Source organism: Pristiophorus japonicus, chromosome 7 (assembly GCF_044704955.1).
Source record: "Pristiophorus japonicus isolate sPriJap1 chromosome 7, sPriJap1.hap1, whole genome shotgun sequence".
Lineage (NCBI taxonomy): Eukaryota > Metazoa > Chordata > Chondrichthyes > Pristiophoridae > Pristiophorus > Pristiophorus japonicus.
This window is the reverse complement of record NC_091983.1, coordinates 192,268,948-192,290,954: the sequence shown is the minus strand read 5'-3', so window position 1 is coordinate 192,290,954 and position 22,007 is coordinate 192,268,948. Positions and strand designations below refer to the sequence as shown.

Here is a 22,007-nt window from a genome sequence, read left to right as displayed (position 1 = left end):
CATATGCGCGCTACAGTGGGCGCGCATGTGCAGTAGGTCCAGGCGCCCAAAACTGTGTGGGAGGGGCCCGAAGCACGCAGCCCCTAGCCCTGGCCGAATGGCCTCACTGGGGCTGTGTGAATAAGGCTCCTCCCACGCCCAGCTCCTGCTTCCTCCCGACCCGAATCTACTCCCGCTCCCCCCCGACCCGACTCCCGCTTCCCCCGGACCCGACCCGACCCGAACCCCCGGACTGGACCCGACCAGCGCTTCCCCTCCCCCCACCCGACCTGACCTCCCTCTCCCTCCCCCCCCCCCCCCCCCCCCCCCGAACCGAACCGACCTCCCTCCCACCACCACCCCGACCCGACCCACGCTTCTGACCCCCCCCCCCCCCCCGGACCCAACCCAACCTGACCTCCCTCCCCCTGACACAAACCGACCCGCACTCCCTCCCTTCCCCCACCCCCCCACCCAACCCGACCTCCATCCTCCCCGACCCGCGCTCCGGATCCCGGACCCGACCCAACGCCACCTACCTGTAAATCTGGTGCTGGGGACGGGCCCTGCCCAAAGTCTTGGGCCCGGCTCATTCAGCCTCCCACCCCCACCCCCCCCCCCTTCTCCTTCACCCCCCCTTCTCCTTCCCCCCCCCTTTCTCCTTCTTCCCCCCCCCTTCTCCTTCTTCCCCCCCTTCTCCTTCTTCCCCCCCCTTCTCCTTCTTCCCCCCCTTCTCCTTCTTCCCCCCCCTTCTCCTTCTTCCCCCCCCTTCTCCTTCTTCCCCCCCCTTCTCCTTCTTCCCCCCCCTTCGCCTTCTTCCCCCCCTTCGCCTTCTTCCCCCCCCTTCTCCTTTCCCCCCCTCTCCCTTCTCTTTCCCCCCTTCTCTTCCCCTCCCTTCTCCTCTCCTTCCCCCCCTTCTCCTCTCCTTCCCCCCCTTCTCCTCTCCTTCTCCCCCTTCTCCTCTCCTTCCCCCCCTTCTCTCCTTCCCCCCCCCTCTCCTTCCCCCCCCCCTCCTCTCCTTCCCCCCCCTCCTCTCCTTCCCCCCCCTCCTCTCCTTCCCCCCCTCTCCTCTCCTTCCCCCCCTCTCCTCTCCTTCCCCCCCTCTCCTCTCCTTCCCCCCCTCTCCTCTCCTTCCCCCCCTCTCCTCTCCTTCCCCCCCTCTCCTCTCCTTCCCCCCCTCTCCTCTCCTTCCCCCCCCTCTCCTCTCCTTCCCCCCCCTCTCCTCTCCTTCCCCCCCCTCTCCTCTCCTTCCCCCCCTCTCCTCTCCTTCCCCCCTCTCCTCTCCTTCCCCCCTCTCCTCTCCTTCCCCCCTCTCCTCTCCTTTCCCCCTCTCCTCTCCTTTCCCCCTCTCCTCTCCTTTCCCCCTCTCCTCTCCTTTCCCCCTCTCCTCTCCTTTCCCCCTCTCCTCTCCTTTCCCCCTCTCCTCTCCTTTCCCCTTCTCCTCTCCTTCCCCCCCTTCTCCTCTCCTTCCCCCCCCATCTCCTCTCCTTCCCCCCCCCCATCTCCTCTCTCCCCACCCCCTTTTCTCCCCCATCCCCCTCCCCCTCCCCTCGCTGTCAGAAACACAGGCACTGACAGACAGAGTGAGAGACACTGACAGAGACACACTGGCGGGGGGGGGGGGGGGGCAGACGGTAAGTAGAAAATGTTTTATTTATTGATGATAACAAAATTATTTCTTCTTCATTTTTTTTGATTTATTGATGTTTTTATTACTTATTATTGATGATGCCTCTTTATTTGTAAAACTGAAGTGTTTAATGTTTGTAAACTTCCCTTTAAACCCCCCCCCCTCCCCATTCCCTACGCCTGATTTTCTAAAGTGTAGACAAGGTTTTTTCGAGCGTACAAAAATCTTCACTTACTCCATTCTAAGTTAGTTTGGAGTAAGTTTTCACTGCCGAAACTTTGAAAACAGGCGTAAGTGGCTGGATACGCCTCCTTTTGAAAAAAAAATTCTGTTCCAAAGTGAAACTGTTCTAACTGACTAGAACTGGAGCAAACTAAATGCTGAGAATTTGAATTTCAAAGATACTCCGTTCTGCACCAGTTGCTCCAAAAAATCTTGGGCCCACAGATTCTATAAAGACCTTCTCTAGAAATCTGTGCTGACTGGCCCCATTTAGTACATGTTTCTAAGTGCTTGGCAACTTCATCCCATATTAGTATTTCTGAGTAACTGAAGTAAGACTACCAGGCCTGCAATTTCCTGGCTTAGATCCTCTCCCTTTTTTGAAGAGAGCAGTCATATTTGCCACTCTTCAATCCTCTGGCACAGTTTTCCTTTTCACAGAATTTTGGAAATTTATAGTTGGAGCTTCGGCTATTTCTTTCTCTGCTTTCCCCAGGATCTTCGGGTGTAAACCTTTGTCACAGTGTTTGAGCAACTATTTTTTGTTAAATAGTAATGTCCACAAATTGTTCTATTCCTGCTTCTGCTGATTCGACAATCACAAATCCATCTCCTCTGAAAATGGGGCAAAGAACTTGTTTAATTTCATTCTCCACTACAAGATTGCCTCCTTCAGTTCTAAGTAACCCTAACCCTCCCCACCTTCCCTTTTCTCTTTGTACTAATGTACTTATAAAACTTTTTTCCTGCACAATGCTCATTTTTATCATACTCCTTTCTCATAAAACCTTTCTAATCTCCCTTTTTTGTAGCTTTCCTATATATTTATATTTTTTTTTAGTTTTAATTACAAATTTAATCTTGTCTGCCTATTTGTTATGGGATATCTTCTATACGCTCCTGGCATATACTTTATTGGCACCATTTCCATTGCCTGTATTTTCCTGTTGCTAATCATTAGTTCTGTTAATCCTTGGTTGTTTTTCCATTCAATCTGGATATAATTTCTATTTATCTCGCAATAAATTGCTTTTTTCCCAGGCAGGCACCCTTGTCTTCAACATTTTCCCCTTTATATTCTTGCACTGTATTTCACCTTTCTCTACTTTCTTTTGCCTACTTGTTCTGCTTTATTACCCAGAACCAAGTCAAATAATGTCCTTATTGGAGTAGCAATGTGTTGAGAGAGAGAGAGAGAGAGAGAGAGAGAGAAAACAGTCCTGAAACACTACCCAAAAAAAACCCCCCTTCTTTTTCATCACTAACAGTCCAGTCCAGTCTTGGATTAAAAGCTTCTACAATTTGCGTTCTTTTGTTAACGCACACCTGATGCTTGTGTCTGCCCGCCCCCCACAGGATGGAGGGGTGTCCTTGGGTTGCCAGGGCGGAGTACTGTGAGCTAACCCCTCAATCTGCAATTGTGTTCCCCCCATGGAGAAAAATTAAAATTTGGATAAATACACTTAAAACAAATGTTTCCAACAAATCTTTAAATAGAGTGATTTGCTTCTGAACTTTCAGCCTTAATTATTGTAGGCAGATTTACCGAAGTTTTATGTGGTAAATTTTGATTCTTTTGAAGTCATAATATACAATGCTTTCCCTGCATAACCACCACCCTGTTATGTTTCTTGCACAGACTTACCCAAATTAGATGTCTGGTCTCCTATTAAATTGGTTGTAAACTGGTCAACCTCCAGTTTGACTCTGAGGCAGCTCATTCTTTGGTATGAGATGCGAGCTAATTCAGAAACATTTGGCATGAATGAATAGTGGTGCTTCAGTTCCAAATAGTCTCTGAAAATTATGGCCACTCCTAGCTTGATTGGCTTCTATTGCAGCAGTTTCCATGCAACTTACTTGCTCTGCTGATTCTGTGCCAACTAACAGTTTCAGCCAAAATGAAGAGGAAGATTCTTTTGAGATGGCTGTTGAGATACGTTGCATGTATTTGTATTAGATCTTCGTGTTGGGAGGTCCCCCTCGTCACATCCTTGTCCCTTTAAACTGACGTCACTTGCACAGAAGCACTGATCCAGGGAAGCTGTGTTTTTTTTTTAAGGACACTCTGTTTGGGATGACAGACTGATATTGGGATGGTAGGACCAATATGGGCTGAATGTCAATGCAGTTTTATAAAGTACCAGGAAAATGAATGTCAGATTGTCATTCCTAAATTATGCACACAGCTGACAATTTAAGACAACATTTTATAAATTTCCGAACAGCTTTACAGTGTTCATCAGTTCTCACCAATTATTTTCAAGGTCAGGGATTTCAGCATGGTGACGATGGGGGTGGGCAAGACCATTGGAAATCCTTGGGTGAAGTGGGGTTAGAAGGCATGGGATTAATTGGAGCACGATATGCATACATAATTCAGTTTAAAATGTTATAAAGTCCTTATTTTGATATATTTTCATTCTAAATTCCTATGTTCACATTTATAATGGAAACTGCCCATCTAAACTTGTCATGCTATAATTACACCCACCCATCAGTAGGTACACTGCAATGCCTCCACTCGCAAGAAGGTATAGTTATAGTACCACAAGTTTACAAAGGCAATTATTATAAATACGGGCACAAAAATTTATAATATTGATAGTGGCCCGCAATTCAAAATTGTTTTACATTCAAAAGCCGGCTGCGCAGATTCCCTGGACTGCTGCGTGGCCACGGAACTTACAGGGAAGATTGGATGCAAGTTTTTTTTTTAAATTATAATTTATCTCCTGTGGCGCTGCACAGGGTAAGTCAAAGAATATGGTGTCTCTCTCTTGCCTGTCTTTGCTGTCTTTTGTTATGGTTTCTTTGGGCCCAAGTTTCCCCAGGAGATGCTCCTTTTTTTTGGAGCAACTTGATTTTTCTGGACTATCTTTTTAGTTGCAATTCTGGCCATTTAATTTGCGCCAGTGTAAGTGAGTTAGTTAGGTTTATTTTAGTTCTGTTTTTTTTTTTCAAAAGGGGGCGTTCCCAGTCACTTAGCCCTGTTTTATGCATTTGGCCAGCAAATATTTGCTCCAAACTAACTTGGGCCAACGTATTTTACCACTTCTGTCTGCACAGAAAAATCTTACCGAGGGTTAAGGAATCGGCGCAAGTAACTACATTTAAAGCACCAAACAAAGAAAAATAAGTAATAAGCAATCAATAAATAACAAATAAAAAAATAGAAGGAACCCTGCACTTAAAGCACCAAAATCAATCAGTAAATAAAACATAAGAAATAGAAGTCCTACCTTAGGGAACGCAGCGGGCCGCCGATGAGGGAGCCCATTCGGCCAGGGCTAGGGATGGCGTGCTTCGAGCCCCCCCCCCCCCCCCCACCCCACACAGCCTGCGCGCGATTGCAGAAACGGCCTACCAGGAGCTACTGTACATGCGCGAGACGTCTCGGTACTGTTTTCAGTGCCGGGACCTGGCTCCGCCCCCAATCCATTGGGTCACGCTGCGCCACGACCGATGAGAGGCTGGGGAGCGGCCAGAATACGGAAGTTTTTTCCGGCGCACTTGTAGGCGGACAAAAGCAGCACACCTCAGGTGAGGACGCCAGAAAAACAGGTTCGGGAAACTCTAGCCCTTTGTCTTTTTGGCTCTGGTTCTGTCTTTTTCCTTCCCGCTTCTTATTTTAACTTTTTGTTTTCATTGTCTTTTACTTTCCTTTTGGGTGGGAGGTGGATGTGTCAGGAAAGGAGACTAATGGCAATGAGCTGCATGTCAGGTGGAGTTGCAGGAAAAGTATGATCTTCAGCAACTCTCTTCTTCCTCCCATTCAATCTCTCGTGCTTCATTCCCTCACCCCCATTGTGACTCTTACTCCTTTACCTTTAAAATACTCTGCCCTTCCTATTACCCACTCACTGCCATCATTATCCTTATTGCTTTCCCCTCTGAAGCATAGACTCAATCCTTTTATCCTCCTTATCCCTTTGCTCCACTCTTTGACCTCTCCATAACCTTCCACCCACTCACCCTTAAATTATCACCTACATTCTTTCTCTCCCCACCCAACTCCAGTCCCTGCTTGCTGCCCGCAAGAGCAGGTGGCAAGAGAAGAGGCCCCCTCTATTTAAATGAAGAAAGAATGCAAAGTGCTGCAGTACAGCGGGACCTGGGGGTACTTGTGCATGAAACACAAAAGGATAGTATGCAGGTACAGCAAGTGATCAGGAAGGCCAATGGAATCTTTGCCTTTATTGCAAAGGGGATGGAGTATAAAAGCAGGCAAGTCCTGCTACAGCTGTACAAGGTATTGGTGAGGCCACACCTGGAATATTGCGTGCAGTTTTGGTTTCCATATTTATGAAAGGATATACTTGTTTTGGAGGCAGTTCAGAGAAGGTTCACTAGGTTGATTCTGGAGATGAGGGGGTTGACTTATGAGGAAAGGTTGAGTAGGTTGGGCCTCTACTCATTGGAATTCAGAAGAATGAGAGGTGATCTTATCAAAACGTATAAGATTATGAGGGGGCTTGACAAGGTGGATGCAGAGAGGATGTTTCCACTGTTGGGCGAAACTAGAACTAGAGGGCATGATCTTAGAATAAGGGGCCGCCCATTTAAGACGGAAGTGAGGAGAAAATTCTTCTGAGGGTTGTAAATCTGTGGAATTCACTGCCTCAGAAAGTTGTGGAAGCTGGGTTATTGTATAAATTTAAGACAGAAATAGACAGTTTCTTAAACGATAAGAGATTATGAGGAGCAGGTGGGGAAGTGGAGCTGAGTCCATGATCAGATCAGCCATGATCTTATTGAATGGCGGGGCAGGCTCGAGGGGCCGTATGGCCTACTCCTGTTCCTATTTCTTATGTTATGTACATCAACCAGTTTTCCTTCCACTCCCAATCCTATTTATGCCCCTAAAAGAACTTTGGTGTCAAAATTCCACTTGTTTTGAAATGAAATCAGAAAAAGGGGAAAGGAGCTGCCTGGCTGCCCTCTATTTTACCTCCTCATCTCAGCTGTAAGCCATTAACACTGACCTTTTCTACATGTTAATAAAATATAGATTAGGTCATGAGCTGGCTTTTTCTTTTTGAAAATTAATGTTACAAAATGAAAACGTATCCCCCCGCGTGCTCGTCGACGCTCCCCTCGCTGGCTGCCGCCGCCCTCCCCCCTTCCCCCCCCCCCTCGCCTGCCCCTCGATTTGATTATTGTCATATTTGTTTAAAACATGATTTTTTTTTTATTAAAGAGTATTCTTCTCAGATGATAATTATCCAATGCGTTGTGATGTCTCTGAACAAATATGTATTCTTTTTCCCCATTGCTAGCACATAACTTACAGCAGTTGTGGAATATTAAAAATGTTTTGCGTGTAAAAGGTTCCTCTTTAGTCAATCCGGTTTTACATTTGTGCCCATGGGTGATGTGACTAACACACTCCATCAATATTCTAATGCTTTTGTATTTAATTGTAAGCTACACGATGCCTTCCACTCAAACTTTGCTTTTTAATATTTATAATAGATACTTGCAATGATTTATTATCACTTCATTTTCTTTTCACCAGCAAGGAACTAGTGGTGCGAAAAGTAAAAAGAAAGCCTGGCAGAAGAATAAAGGAGCCAAGAAACCTGCTAAATCCAAGAAAAAGAAACCAGCCAAAAAGAAGGGAGCAACTCAGGCAACACAACAGCAGCCAGTGGAGCAACAAAAGCAGAAACAGAAGCACAGTCAAGCCAACGGCTCAGTCGTGGCAGGCAATGTATGAAACCGTTCTGTTCCTTTACATCTTTAAGACAACTGAATTGTTTGATCATTTGTAAAGGAGTTGAAACTTGAGTGAGCCCAGGTAGAGCAGAAAAACTCCTCCAAGGAGCACCGAGTTTTGGCCACGCCTTTCGGCCGAATTTTATATGTAGTAATGTACTTGGCTGGAACCCTGAATCAAGGTATAGTTATACCATGAGTTTCAACATAAAGCAGAGTTTATTTTCATCACTGTAATAATGCTTCCACAAATGATCCTGCGAACCTGAGCCATGTTCACTCGCCTCTGAGCAGCACGGATCGCGAGTGCAGCTTGCAGAGCTGTAGGGGAAGATTGTCTTCCCACATTATAGGACATGGCACAGAGGTGGGGGTTGGAGAGTGGGCGCTGAATAGGTATAATAATCGTTAGCATGGGGGAATAGAATAAATATCATTTAATACTGTTGGAATACAATAGAACCAGCTCTAAAAAAAATTACTTTGGGCTAGTTGCCAGTTCTTTACACTTCAGCTAACCTGTTAAAAATGGGTCCAATACCTTGGATCAAAGGTGTTGAAATTGCTGTCCCTAAACCCGGGCTATTGTGGTCCTCAAAGTCCAGGCAACTCAGTCCCATTTGGGCTTCAAATTCTGAGTTGCTGGTTTACCTTGTTTGAATAGATAGGGAGGAACAATCAATGTCACTAATGAAGTAGTACTTGGTACAATAATGGGACTAAAAGAGGACAAGTACCCTGGACCTGATGTCTTACATCCTAGGGTCTTAAGAGAAGTGGCTGCAGAGATAGTGGATGCATTGGTTGTAAACTATCAAAATTCCCTGGATTCTGGGGCGGTCCCAGCAGATTGGAAAACCGCAAATGAGTCCATTATTAAGGAAGCAGTAGCGGGACATTTGGAAAAGCATGATTCAATCAAGCAGAGTCCGCATGGTTTTATGAAAGGGAAATCATGTTTTACAAATTTGCTGGAGTTCTTTGAGGATGTAACGAGCAGGGTGGATAAAGGGGAACCAGTGGATGTGGTGTATTTGGATTTACAGAAGGCATTCGATAAGGTGCCACATAAGAGGTTACTGCACAAGATAAAAGCTCTCAGGGTTGAGGTTAATATTACCATGGATAGAGGATTGGCTCACGAACAGAAAACAGTGTCGGGATAAATAGGTCATTTTTCGGTTGGCAAACGGTGACTAGTGGGGTGCCGCAGGGATCGGTGCTGGGTCCTCAACTATTTACAATCTATATTAATGACTTGGATGAAGGGACCGAGTGTAATGGAGTCAAATTTGCTGATGATACAAATTTGGGTGGGAGAGAAAATTGTGAGAAGGACACACAAAATCTGCAAAGGGATATAAGACATGCTAAGTGAGTGGGCAAAAATTTGGCAGATGGAGTATAATGTGGGAAAATGTGAGGTTATCCACTTTGACAGAAATAATAGAAAAGCAAATTATAATTTAAATGGAGGAAAATTGCCAAGTGCAGCAGTACAGAGAGACCTGGGAGTCCTTGTGCATGAAACACAAAAAGTGAGTATGCAGGTACAGCAAGTAATCAGGAAGGCAAATGGAATGTTGGCCTTTATTGCAATGGGAATAGAATATAAAAGCAGAGAAGTCCTGCTACAACTGTGCAGGGTATTGGTGAGGCCACACTTGGAGTACTGTGTACCGTTTTGGTCTCTATATTTAAGGAAGGATATACTTGTATTGGAGGCTGTTCAGAGAAGGTTCACTAGGTTGATTCTGGAGATGAGGGGTTTGACTTATGAGGAAAGGTTGAGTAGGTTGGGCCTATACACATTGGAGTTCAGAAGAATGAGAAGTGATCTTATCAAAACATATAAGTTAACGAGGGGGCTTGACAAGGTGGATGCAGAGAGGATATTTCCACACATAGGAGAAACTAAAACTAGGGTGCATAATCTCAGAATAAGAGGCCGCCCATTTAAAACTGGGATGAGGAGGAATTTCTTCTGAGGATTGTAAATCTATGGAATTCTCTGTCCCAGAGAGCTGTGAGGCTGGGTCATTGAATATATTTAAGGCGGAGGTATAGATTTTTGAGCGATAAGGGAGTAAAGGGTGATGGGGAGCGGGCAGGGAAGTAGAGCTGAGTCCATGATCGGATCAGCCATGACCTTATTGAATGGCGGAGCAGGCTCGAGGGGCCAAATGGCCTACTCCTGCTCGTATTTCTTATGTTATGAATTTTGTGAGCCTGTAGGTTTGCAACGGGCTACTCTTAGGGATTTATCTACCAATGAAGCTACAGCACTAAGTCATAACATTGAGATGTGTTCGTGTCAGCTGCTTGAGATGTACGCAAGTTAATGGGAACATGTACTTGAGTTTTGTATGTCGGCCAGGGTCTGTGAAAACACAAACCTTGGGCACCCGCTTTTAGTTTATGCAGCTTTTGGTTCCCGTTCCCGTTGGCGATGTTGATTTTTGTCTTTTTCGATCAGTTATAATGAACCTCTGGGCCGATTTTTTTAATGTGTGCACAGGAATGACATTGTCATGCCAGACTGTGATGTGTTGTAAGGCACATCAGATTTCAGTGAACAGAAACGCACAAAAGACAGGTTTTGTTCCAGTTTTAGCATAGGTTCCAGTGATTTGTACCTGACCTTAGAATGTGGATTTCAGAGCTTCGCTGGTTTCTGATATATCGTATTTACAGGGCACCTTTACAGCTATTGCAGAATGTCTTTTCTATTGCAGTGTAACCACTGTGAAAATAATCTTGCATTTTATTGATTTAAAGCTAGTTAACTTTTCATATATTTCTGTACAACTGGATTGCAATAATTCTTCAGAGTGGATTTTTGACGAGACTAACAACACTGATAACACTTTTTTTAATGCTGAATATTTTTAATTGAGGATACACAGTGGAAGAAACTCTGGGGTACTGTGTAGATTCCACATGTGAGGTAACCTTACAGTTCATGTATGACAAAGGTGTTCAATGCAAATGACACACAAACCAGTTTTAGATGTGTTCAAAAGCACTGTGGAAAGTTAGTGGCTATGGGATTTGATACAGGTTGAGTGTCCGAAATCCGGAGTTCCGAAATTCAGAATGTTCCGGAATCCGGACACTGGGCCGTTCCAATATCCAGACATTTTTCTTAACCGATTACCGCTGTGAAGGGTAAAAAGTCACAAAACCCTTACCTACTAAATTGCTGAAAAATGACTTAAAAATAAAAACTTTAACTTGCCTTTGCAGGCCTTCATTGCAGGTTTCCCCCGGCCACCAACCCTGCTTCCCATTTATATAAACGATGATCCATGTCAGTTTAAAAAAAATTACCAAAATATCCCACAAAACTGTTAAATACTGACACAGGGGTGAGGTAGGAAATAGCTGTCACCATTCCCAAGAGAATGGCTATTGTATAGGTTAGTTTGATCCTACATTGAAGCCAGCTGCTTTTTTTCAATGTGCTGTCTAGGTTCCAACATGTTTAGCAAGATGGAAGTTAACTTGGAGAATGACACCCATTAGAACCATCAGCTGAAAATCCTCTAGATGGCAGCATTGGTGTTTTCAACTGAAATATATAATGGAGGCAAACAACTCTAGGTTCACCCATTGCTACCTTTTATGTAATGTGAAATATTCCTTCAGTTGGAATTGGATTTCAGCTCTCATCCCTTAATCTGCCTTTTGAAATCTGCAATTGCTCTGCCTCGGACTCTCAATGATTTCCATTATTTCCAATAGTGATTATAAAAAGTTACGCAAAATATTTTTCAAATATCGATGCAATGTCATTTTTTTTTAAATACTTTGGCAGGGACTAAATTCACACCATGCATCAGTAGATTAATCACACTGGACCACAACTTGAAGAAATACAATGGATCTTGATATCCATCCTTTTTATTGCGTTTGTTATCTAGTCAACTTTACCTCCTCCTTTGTACCATAAATTTTAAAAAGGGTAAAGATGAATAAAACTAATTTTTCTACTTATCCGGTCAGTCCACTTATAGAATATGACATTTATCACCTAGATCTTTAGAGAGTATATATGTATCTATTATATAAAGAAATGATTAGCAAGGAGTAAAAGGATATGAGTTGGAAGGTTAAAAACTTACAATAAAATTGTCATATTAGGCCCTGAAAGAGAACATCGATAGGGCAGATGGGTAGGCTGAAGGGTCTCTTCACACGCCTGCATTGTTCTAAGAATTCTTGAAGTAAATGTGAACACTCTCCTGCTTGTTCTGAGAAATAAATGCTGACCGTTCTCAAAAGATTACATGAGAGCTATTTTCTTGTCTCTGATATTAATGACTTGCCAAATTGTGATGAGACTTGAAAGGGTATTAGCTAAATCTACATAATTGTGAATTTTCAACACTTTGTGGAATTTTATCAAACAAAAAAAAAAGCATACATAGGCAAAACAACGAAATGGACAGCACTATTGTATATCAAGATTGCAACATATGTTTCAGCTAATCTGTACATTGTCATACACGCAGGTGAAAAGGGTGGGGCGAAACACATGGATGTTTGTTTTGCACGGCTGGGACAGGGTAGACATCTGGTAAATTCATTACCATCCCTACTGAAGAAATGTAGGCCCCAAGTTTCCACATGATTTGCTCCTGATTTTTAGGAGCAACTGGTGTAGAACGGAGTATCTTAGAAATCGGAATTCTCATCATTTAGTTTGCTCCAGTTCAGAATTTTTTTTTCAAAAGGAGGCGTATCCGGCCACTTAAGCCTGTTTTCAAAGTTTCGTCAGTAAAAACTTACTCCAAACTAACTTAGAATGGAGTAAGTGAAGATTTTTGTACGCTCGAAAAAACCTTGTCTACACTTTAGAAAATCAGGCGTAGGGAATGGCGGTGGGGTGGGGGGGTTTAAAGGGAAGTTTACAAACATTAAACCCACTTCAGTTTTACAAATAAAGAGCTATCATCAATAATAAATGATAAATACATCAATAAATCAACCAATAAATCAATCAAAAAAAATTAATAAGAAATATAGATTTTTTTAAATCAATAAATAAAACATTTTCTACTTACCGACTGCAGCACCAGGAGCCCTCCAACAGCGTGCTGGGATGCCCCCCCCCAGTGTGTCTGTCAGTGTGTCTATCTCTCTGTCTTTGTGTCTCTCATTCTCTGTCTGTCAGTGTCTGTGTTTCTGACAGCGAGGGGAGGGGGGGAGCAGAGGGAGAGATGGCGGGGGGGGGGGTGAAGGAGGGGAGATGGAGGGGGGAGAAGCTAGGGGCTGCGTGCTTCGGGCCCCTCCCACACAGTTTCGGGCGCCTGGAGCTACTGCACTTGCGCGCGCCCACTGTAGCGCGCATGTGCAGAGGTCCTGGCATTGTTTTCAGCGCAGGGACCTGGCTCCGCCCTACAGCTCCTGCTGCGCTGCGCCGAGGGCCAGAGGACCTGTAGGGAGGTGGAGAATACGGAGGTTTTTTTTAGGCGCACTTTGTGGCGCGAAAAACGGGCGTCCAGGTCGGGACTGCGCCGTTCTAGGCGCGGCTCGAAACTTGGGCCCGTAGGTTTTAAAACTTTCTCCTTCAGCTTTCATGTCCGCTTGAAGTTCCTAACTTCTATTTTACAATTTCCAGATCGAAGGTCTTTAGTCAAGAGTTTGCATAGAGTAGAAAGAAAATTCAGCACAAAAATGCATTTATTTTGATACAGATCTATATTTTCTATTTCTTTCATTCTAGGATCCAGCAAACAGAGATGAGGATGAGGATGATTTATCAGATAAAGGGAGCGATTCTGAGGAAGAAACGACTAACAAAGATTCCCAAAGTGAGAAGGACGATGATAGTGACAAAGAAACAGAGCATGAAGAGAAGGACGATGAAGCAGTGAGTCACTTCTGATCGCAGTAAAACCAAAGGCCTGCAATAGGACCAATAAATGCCCATTTAATCCTTGGGATCCAAACAAAAAATGAGAACAAAATCAATTATTATTTCTCTGGTTTATTATACAACGGTTTGCACTGGCACAAATGCAACTGTACTTAAGGGTTTTGATCCAGTGGTGCAGTGCTTTCGTGTACCAGATTAATGCCGTAAAAATGGCAGCATGTCTGGTTTGTGCCTGGAATTACTCAAAACAACAACTTGCATTTATGTACATTTAAAGTAGAAAAATGTCCCAAGGTGCTTCATGGAGGTGTAATCATAAATAAATAAGGTGCTAAGTAGGTTAAATTACAAGGGTAGGTTTTTTTTGGAAAAACTTGGCTTTTATTCCCTTGAGTTTAGAAAGTTTAGGTGATCTAATTGAGGTCTTTAAAATGATAAATGGATTTGATGAGGTAGATGGAGCGAAACATTTCCCTCTGTAAAATGGGCGAGACAGTTTGTGGCTCTCGTTCGCCTCCTGGTGGATGGTTATAGAGGAGAACTGGCGAAAACCCAGGACTAAACTATCTACCCCGTTCACTTGGTTAGGGAATTATCTATGTTGTGAAAAGGGGACAAAACGTAGATAGGGAGATTTCTATCTCTCTGCTGTGTAGCACCAGCCCGGCATGAAGTTGAAAAGGCCATCCAACAGCTGAAAAACAACAAGGCTTCAGGAGCAGATAGAATCCCCGCCGACGTACTGCAGCATGGCGGGAAAAGTACTCTTGGCGCGAATCCATGACCTCATCTCTCTTATTTCGAAGGAGGATAGCATGCCAGGGATTTTCAGAGACGCCGTAATTGTGACCATCTTCAAGAAAGGAGACCAGTCCGATTGTGCTAATTAAAGGAGTTTCCCTGCTGTCTGCCACAGGGAAAGTTATCGCAAGAATCCTCCTCAATCGTCTCCTCTCAGTGGCTGAAGAGTTCCTCCCAGAGTCGCAATGTGGATTCCGCCCACTAAGAGGCACAACGGACATGATCTTCACCGCGTGTCAAATTCAAGAAAAATGTAGGGAGCAGTACCAACCTCGACATGGCCTTTTTTTGACCTCGAAGGCCTTTGACCCTGTCAACCGAAAGGGATTATGGAATGTCCTAAAATTTGGCTTTCCTCCGCATGCTTCACGATGACATGCAAGTCGTGATCCTTACCAACAGATCCACCACAGACCCAATACAAGTGCAGACCGGGGTCAAGCAAGGCTGTGTCATTGCACCAACATTCTTCTCAATCTTTCTCGCTGCAATACTTCAAAATGGCCTACTCCTGCACCTATTTTCTATATTTCTATTTTCTATGTTTCAACTCGCCTTTAACAAGCTCCCTGCTGGAGCTACAGGACGAATGGGAAATTGTTCCATCTCCATCATCACCAGTCCAGAAACAAGGTTGTTCCAATCTCTGTCATTGAATTTCAGTATGCAGGCGAAGTTTGCGTTTATGCACACACTAAGGCCAAACTCCAAGCCATCGTTGACACCTTCACTGAAGCGTGCTGAGCCATACACTAAACATCCATAAGACTAAGGTCCTCTACCAACCTGCCGCCACCACACAGTACTACCGGCATCACGGAGACATGGCTCCAGGGGGACCAAAGCTGGGAACTCAACATCCAAGGGTATTCAGATTTAGGAAGGATAGACAGAAAGGAAAAGGAGGCGGAGTGGCTTTGCTGGTTAAAGAACCTCCTAACTTTCCTTCCCTATCTTTTCTGAACACCTTATATCCTAGAATATTTAATACCCAATCCTGCCCTTTTTTGAACCAGGTCACCGTTATTGCCACAACATCATATTCCCATGTGGCCTTGAGCCTGCAGCTCACCAACCTTGTTTATTATGCTTTGTGCATTCACATTCATACACTGTAACCCTATCTTAGACCATCCTGAGTTCTCTTAGTCTGACCCCACCTTACCGTTTATTACTTTAGTGCTATCCGTCTACTTTAGTGCTATGTGAGATCATCCACCTTGGGGAAACAAAAACAGTAAAAGGGAATATTATTTGAATGGGGAGAAATTACAACATGCTGTGGTGCAGAGGGACCTGGGGGTCCTTGTGCATGAATCCCAAAAAGTTTACAGGTGCAGCAGGTAATCAGGAAGGCGAATGGAATGTTGGCCTTCATTGCAAGAGGGATGGAGAGGGAGGTCCTGCTGCAACTGTACAGGGTATTGGTGAGGCCGCACCTGGAGTACTGCGTGCAGTTTTGGTCACCTTACTTAAGGAAGGATATACTGGCTTTGGAGGGGGTACAGAGACGATTCACTAGGCTGATTCCGGAGATGAGGGGGTTACCTTATGGATGATAGATTGAGTAGATTGGGTCGTTACTCGTTGGAATTCAGAAGGGTGAGGGGTGATCTTATAGAAACATTTAAAATCATGAAAGGGATAGACAAGATCGAGGCAGAGAGGTTGTTTCCACTGGTCGGGGACACTAGAACTAGGGGACACAGCCTTAAAATACGGGGGAGGCAATTTAAAACCGAGTTGAGAAGGAATTTCTTCTCCCAGAGGGTTGTGAATCTGTGGAATTCTCTGCCGAAGGAAGCAGTTGAGGCTAGCTCATTGAATGTATTCAAATCACAGATAGATAGATTTTTAACCAATAAGTGAATTAAGGGTTATGGGGAGCGGGCGGGTAAGTGGAGCTGAGTCCACGGCCAGATCAGTCATGATCTTGTTGAATGGCGGAGCAGGCTAGATGGCCTACTCCTGTTCCTAATTCTTATGTTCTTATGTCTCTCCCAATCCTTTGTGCACCTTGTTTCTTCTTTCTAATGCTACATCCTGGTGCCAATCCCCCTGCCAACTTAATTTAAACTGTTCCCAACAGCACTAGCAAACCTCCCCGCGAGGATATTGGTACGAGCTTTGTTGAGGTGCAACCCGTCCGGTCTGTACAGGTCCCAGCTCCCCCAGAACCGGTCCCAGTGTCCCAAGAATCTAAAGCCCTCCCTCCTGCACCATCTCTCCAGCCAAGTATTCATCTGCTCTATCCTCCTATTTCTATGCTCACTCGCACGTGGCATGGGGAGTAATCCAGAGATGACTACATTTGAGGTTCTGCTGTTGAATCTAAAATCTGCCTGCAGGACCTCATTCCTCTTTCTACCGATGAGGACCATGACCTCTGGCTGTTCATCCTCCCCCCGCCCCCCAATGTTCTGCAACCGCTCAGTGATATCCTTGACCCTGGCACCAGGGAAGCAACATCCTGGAATCACATCTGCAGCTGCAGAAACACTTGTCTGTTCCCCTAACTCTTTATTCCCATACTACCATTGCCTTCCCATTCTTCCTCCTCTTTCCTTCCCCCCCCACCCCCCCCCTCCCCCCCCCCCCCCGGGTGGTGCCATGAACTTGGCTCTGGCTGTACACCCCCGAGCAACCATTGCCCTCACCAATAAATTGCTTGATATTGGGGGGAAAAAGGGAAGTCGAATGCATTTTTTTCCATTTAAATTATAATATATTTGTGGTATAAGTTATTTGGGGTGGCCATTGAAGTGAATTATATGGATGCTTTCAGGAGGCAACTAGACATGGTTTTGGACAGAGATTGAGAGCTTATAGTAAGAAGGCAGGTGTGTGGGATAGACATCAAACAAGATGTGGTGTGCTGGGCCTAATTTCTAAAATTTTACTAAGCCTTGGGCAGAAGAGTGCTGCTGTTTCCTGGTTGCTCATTTGGTAAAGTCATGGAGACTGAAAGGATCTCTGATTTGATTCTTGGTGCTGAGGGAGCTGGAAAGTAGGTTACAGCAGTTGGTTTCAGTGCCCATCTCCTGGCCAGGGGCAATCAGCCAGTGCACACCTGCTGGAAAGTGCCTATGTATGGACATGAGTGATGACAGGATGAAGGTGAGCCCATAATATCACTTGTGGTTGAAAAGCCTGCCATCACTCACTGTCCAGGCTCGCAACTGAAGAACAGCCATTGAGTGAGGTCATTGAAAGTGACCAAAACTAGAACTGTACCCCAGGAAGAAGTTGCTTACTTCAGGCGAGGAGAGAATTGGCACAAATAACCCACACTTCACTTGAATATATTGAGCCTTTTGATGTTTGATGTCCAAAACTCTGCTGCCCATATATCCTCCACCAAATCCCACTAGTCCATTACAGCCATCCTTGCTAACTAACGTTGGCTACCTGTCCCCCAACACCTCAAATTTTTGTTCTCCATAACCTCTCCCCTCCCTATCCCTAACACCTCCAGTCTTACAACCCCACCCTGCAAACTCTTCATTCCTCTGACTCCAGTTTTTTGTGCATTCCATCCCCTTCTCCCTGCCATTGGCAATCATGCCTTCATCCATGCTGACGTCACACTCTGAAAGTCCCTTCCTAAACTCTGCCTCTCCACCATCGTCTCCTCTTTTAAGATCTTCCTTAAAACCCATCCCTTTAACCAAGTTTCTGGTCGCTTAAAATATATCTGTCTCAGAACCCATTTTTCCATATCCTTGCATCATTATTCTATGTCAGAGGTACTACGTAAATCCAAGTTGTTTGTTTTGCTCGTGTGATTTACATAAACTTTGATCCCAGCAAAGGTTTGCAGGAAATGATTACAACAGAACTTCACGCCTAACTTAGTGGTGAGATTTCCTGCGTATACCACATCTTTTCCTCTGTAAAAGGCAGTGTTCAAAATTGAAATGAATACCAGTAGGCATTTATAGCATGATGATTTCCTGATAGATTTCATTTGAGTGAGTTTTCTATGTTAATTTTTTTTTTGAAGTTCTTCTGAATGGATTGTCAAATGACTTGCCTTTAAATGTATTAAAGAACCTTCAGTGGCCTCCCTCTACTCTGCTCCCTCCTCCTCTTCTCCCTCCAAATCTTCTGTACCGAGCCAACATGGTGGCAGAGTGCAATGGAGCACCAACTAGCTGCATCTGAGTAGTGGAATGAAGTTCTGATTTTCTGATCTCTGGTTATTTTGCTGTTGGGAGCAGTGAGTGAGTGGATGCCAGGCACATCTTCATCTGAGGAAGTGTGTTCACTGACCTATATTTGTGAAGTGGAGAGGACAGGTCGTCATCTTTCTTGTTTGTAGTAGTGGCACGGACTTGGGAGCGAAGACAATTACCAGGGGAGGAGAAGTGGGAAGTTTGTACATTTAAATAAAAGACCAATTTAGAATTAATGTTTAAAATTCTACATGTCCTTATCTATGTTGTATGTGAAAATTACATTATGATTGAATGCATTATTTCTTTTCAAATAGGAGTGGGAAGCACTACAGCAAAGTATCCAAAGAAGAGAACGGGCCCTACTTGAAACCAAATCAAAGGTTACCCACCCGGTTCATACTCTATACTTTCCCGAGGTTAGTGCAAAGTCCATACTATGGGATCATCTGTGTTGTGTACACTATTAGAATGCTGAGATTCAGTGTTGTGATCTGGCCGTTTGAATACATAGTGGCATTGAGTGGAGCTCATCTGTCTTTTAATTTTTCGTAGCCAATCTTTCCAATTCTTTGTCAGATCACAAACACCAGAGGTCACCTTGCACACATCAAGGATCACCCTGCGCTAATGCTCTTAGCCAAAAGGCCTAGAGCCCAAGCACCGTTCCTGGAAGTACTGCAATACCAGGTTCGTGCCATGGAGGTGGATGGGTCAGCAACCCCACACACCTCCGTGGAGGTGGATGGGTCAAGCCACTCATCTGTCTTTTATACTGCTAACCATCTCCACAGGTGCATTCTTAAGTATTATCTTTTTTGTTCCAAGTATTCAACTTCTTCCAGACAAAACTCCAAACATGGTTATATATACAGAACAGAGCATATTTAATTCTCTCCACCCACCCCCCGTCCCCCTCAAGCATCTTCTGAGTTTTGCCTTCCATACCCATCTTCCCCAAGGATAGGAGTCGTGGTGATTCCACCACCAGGCAGCCTCCTTCCTTGGGATTCAGACTACATGGAAGGCACTTGAATAAATGCAAGTTTTTCCACAGGTTTCAATTCTAGATTGTTTAAAAATTACATTGGATTTAGTACAAATGAGCAATTACTGTACTTTTAAAAACTGTAAAGCCTAACTGGGTAATAGTAATATAGAGTCTTAAACCTTTTGCTATGCAGTGAAAGTTCTTCAGAAGGCAGTAGTGTAAAACCTAGGTTCCTGAATACTTTGCAGAGAGAATAAGATACAAGCGGTGTGTACTTTAGTGTTTTAAAATCATGAGGGTTAGTGCTGGTGGCTTTATTTACATTCCCATGAGGTTGTTTTTCATATGATGGCCGTCTGCGTAGTGGTTTTAGCAATGTATATCGGCGTTCCTTCATTGCTGGATCAAAATCCTGGAACTCCCTAACAGCATTATGGGAGTACCTTCACCACACTGACTGCAGCAGTTCAAAAAGGTGGCTCACCGCCTTCTCAAGGGCAATTAGGGATGGGCAGTAAATTCTGGCCTTGCCAGCAACACCCACATCCCATCAACAAATTTTTAAAAAATGATCGGATTTTTCTGAAGCAGCTCAAACTCCCATAGTACACATGTGTTGATGGTGGGGACTGTGTTTTCCGACGTCAAATGTACTGAGATTAAATGCAAAGTAAATCGCCATTTATTCTGCCCTGACCTGGTTTTGTGACTTGTCTAAATCTCAGAAGAGCATCAGCATTTCTGTTTCACTGACATTGCCAACTTAAAAGAAGTTGTACTGTGGATCCCAGCCCCTGAGGAAATTATGTTTTACAGTAAAATTTTCTTTGTGACAGGAAAAACAAGAGTGGTGGTGGCTTTACATTGCAGACAGAAAAGAACATACATTAATATCAATGCCATATCATGTATGTACGCTTCAAGACGAAGAAGAGGTAAATGTCTTTAAAATGTTGAACACTTTTTTAAAATAGTCAAATTATGTAGGTCCCAATGGATTCCATAGTGGTATTTATACCAGATTTATAGAGGCTAATTTTCATTGTGCTGTTGCAGTGTTTTCCTTTTCTAGATATGTGCAGCTCGGTATAAATTGTATAGAAGTAGCTGTCATCTAGAACAACAGTAGGAGATACTGCCGTTCATAGACCGCTTTTAACTTTAAAGCATTGTTATGTTGGTTTGCTCTAATTTCATGACATGAGGTGAGAATAGAGCTTAGAAGGAAGAGAGGGGAATGTTCTGACGAGTTTCGAAAGCTCCTGTTTTTAAACATTAAAATATGTCTCTAGAACTATGGCTGTACTTTTAACTCTTAAACCTGCAGCAGCCCGTTTCCTGGAGTGTAATAAATTTTTAAGAACAACCTTTTGTGGGATCCTTTATATCTACAGCAGAGTGGATTTATTTTATTTATGGAGCTGATCTCTTTTTTAATGTAGAAAATGTTAATTGGTTCAATTGACTTTAAAAACTGTAGTACAAGTTGAACCTCCCTTATCCAGAACTCCCTTATCCTGCGGCCAACACCTCGCCGTAGACAATTAGGCCCATACAGCAGTGCCTGGTTTCCAGTCGTCCTGAACCCCCTTGCCACTGGACCAAGACCTTGCTCAGCTAAGCCCGTTTGGTAGCCGGTGTGCAACGGCCACCTCACGTTAAAAGAAATCACGCACAGGCATCTTCCACTCCTCTAACATGAAGTTCGTGACCTGGAACATTAGGACCCTCATGGACAACCCCAACAGCGACAGACCGGAACGCTGCACCGCCATAATTGCCCAGGAACTTGGGCGCTTTGATATCGACATCGCAGCCCTAAGCGAGACCCGGCGGGCAGGGGAAGGCCAGCTCAAGGAACAAGGTGAAGTTACACCACCTTCTGGAAAGGGAAACCAGAGGCAGAACGCCGCCTCCACGGAGTCGGCTTTGCCATCAAAAACGAGCTGGTCACCCGCCTCAAAGACTCGCCCTGCGGGGCTAATGAACGCCTCATGACGCTTCGACTCACTCTATCCTGGGACCAGTGTGCCACAGTCATCAGTGCTTACGCCCCAACACTCGATGCAACAGATGAGGCCAAAGAGGGTTTTTACTCCAACCTCTCAAAATCCCTGACCTCCATCCCCGCGGGCGACAAACTTATCCTCCTCGGCGACTTCAACGCCAGGGTTGGCAAGGACACAGACCTCTGGGGAGGCGTGATTGGCAGAGAGGGGGTAGGGAAAGCCAACTCCAGTGGTACCCTACTCCTGACAAAATGTCTAGAGCATGAACTTGTCATCACCAACACCTTGTTCCGACAGAGACACAAATACAAGGCATTGTGGCAACACACTCGCTCCAAGCACTGGCACCTGCTCGACAATGTCATCGTCCGAGCCAGGGATCGCAAGGATGTGCGCATCACCCGCGCCATGACAGGAGCTGACGACTGCTGGATGGACCACCGCCTAATCCGATCCATCATTGACATCAACATAGCCCCAAAGTGAAGGGGGCAGCAGAAGCAGTGTCGCAAAAAGTCAATGCCGGGGCACTTAAGGACCCAGCTAAGAGAGCCCTTTACAATCAGCGTCTCACCACTAACCTGGCGTGCCTTGATGACCC

The 22,007-nt window shown here is 44.7% G+C and overlaps 1 protein-coding gene across 2 annotated transcripts in view; it reads left to right on the top strand.

Annotated features, from left to right (window-relative positions):
* sec63 (SEC63 homolog, protein translocation regulator) overlaps nt 1-22,007 on the top strand; it is a 146,351-nt gene that overhangs the window by 111,164 nt on the left and 13,180 nt on the right. For both annotated transcript variants that reach the window (XM_070885641.1, XM_070885642.1), the window contains 4 exons: nt 7,350-7,544; nt 13,278-13,424; nt 18,724-18,825; nt 20,234-20,332. In XM_070885641.1, the coding sequence (XP_070741742.1) occupies nt 7,350-7,544; nt 13,278-13,424; nt 18,724-18,825; nt 20,234-20,332 (543 nt within the window). The remainder of the gene's footprint in view (nt 1-7,349; nt 7,545-13,277; nt 13,425-18,723; nt 18,826-20,233; nt 20,333-22,007) is intronic.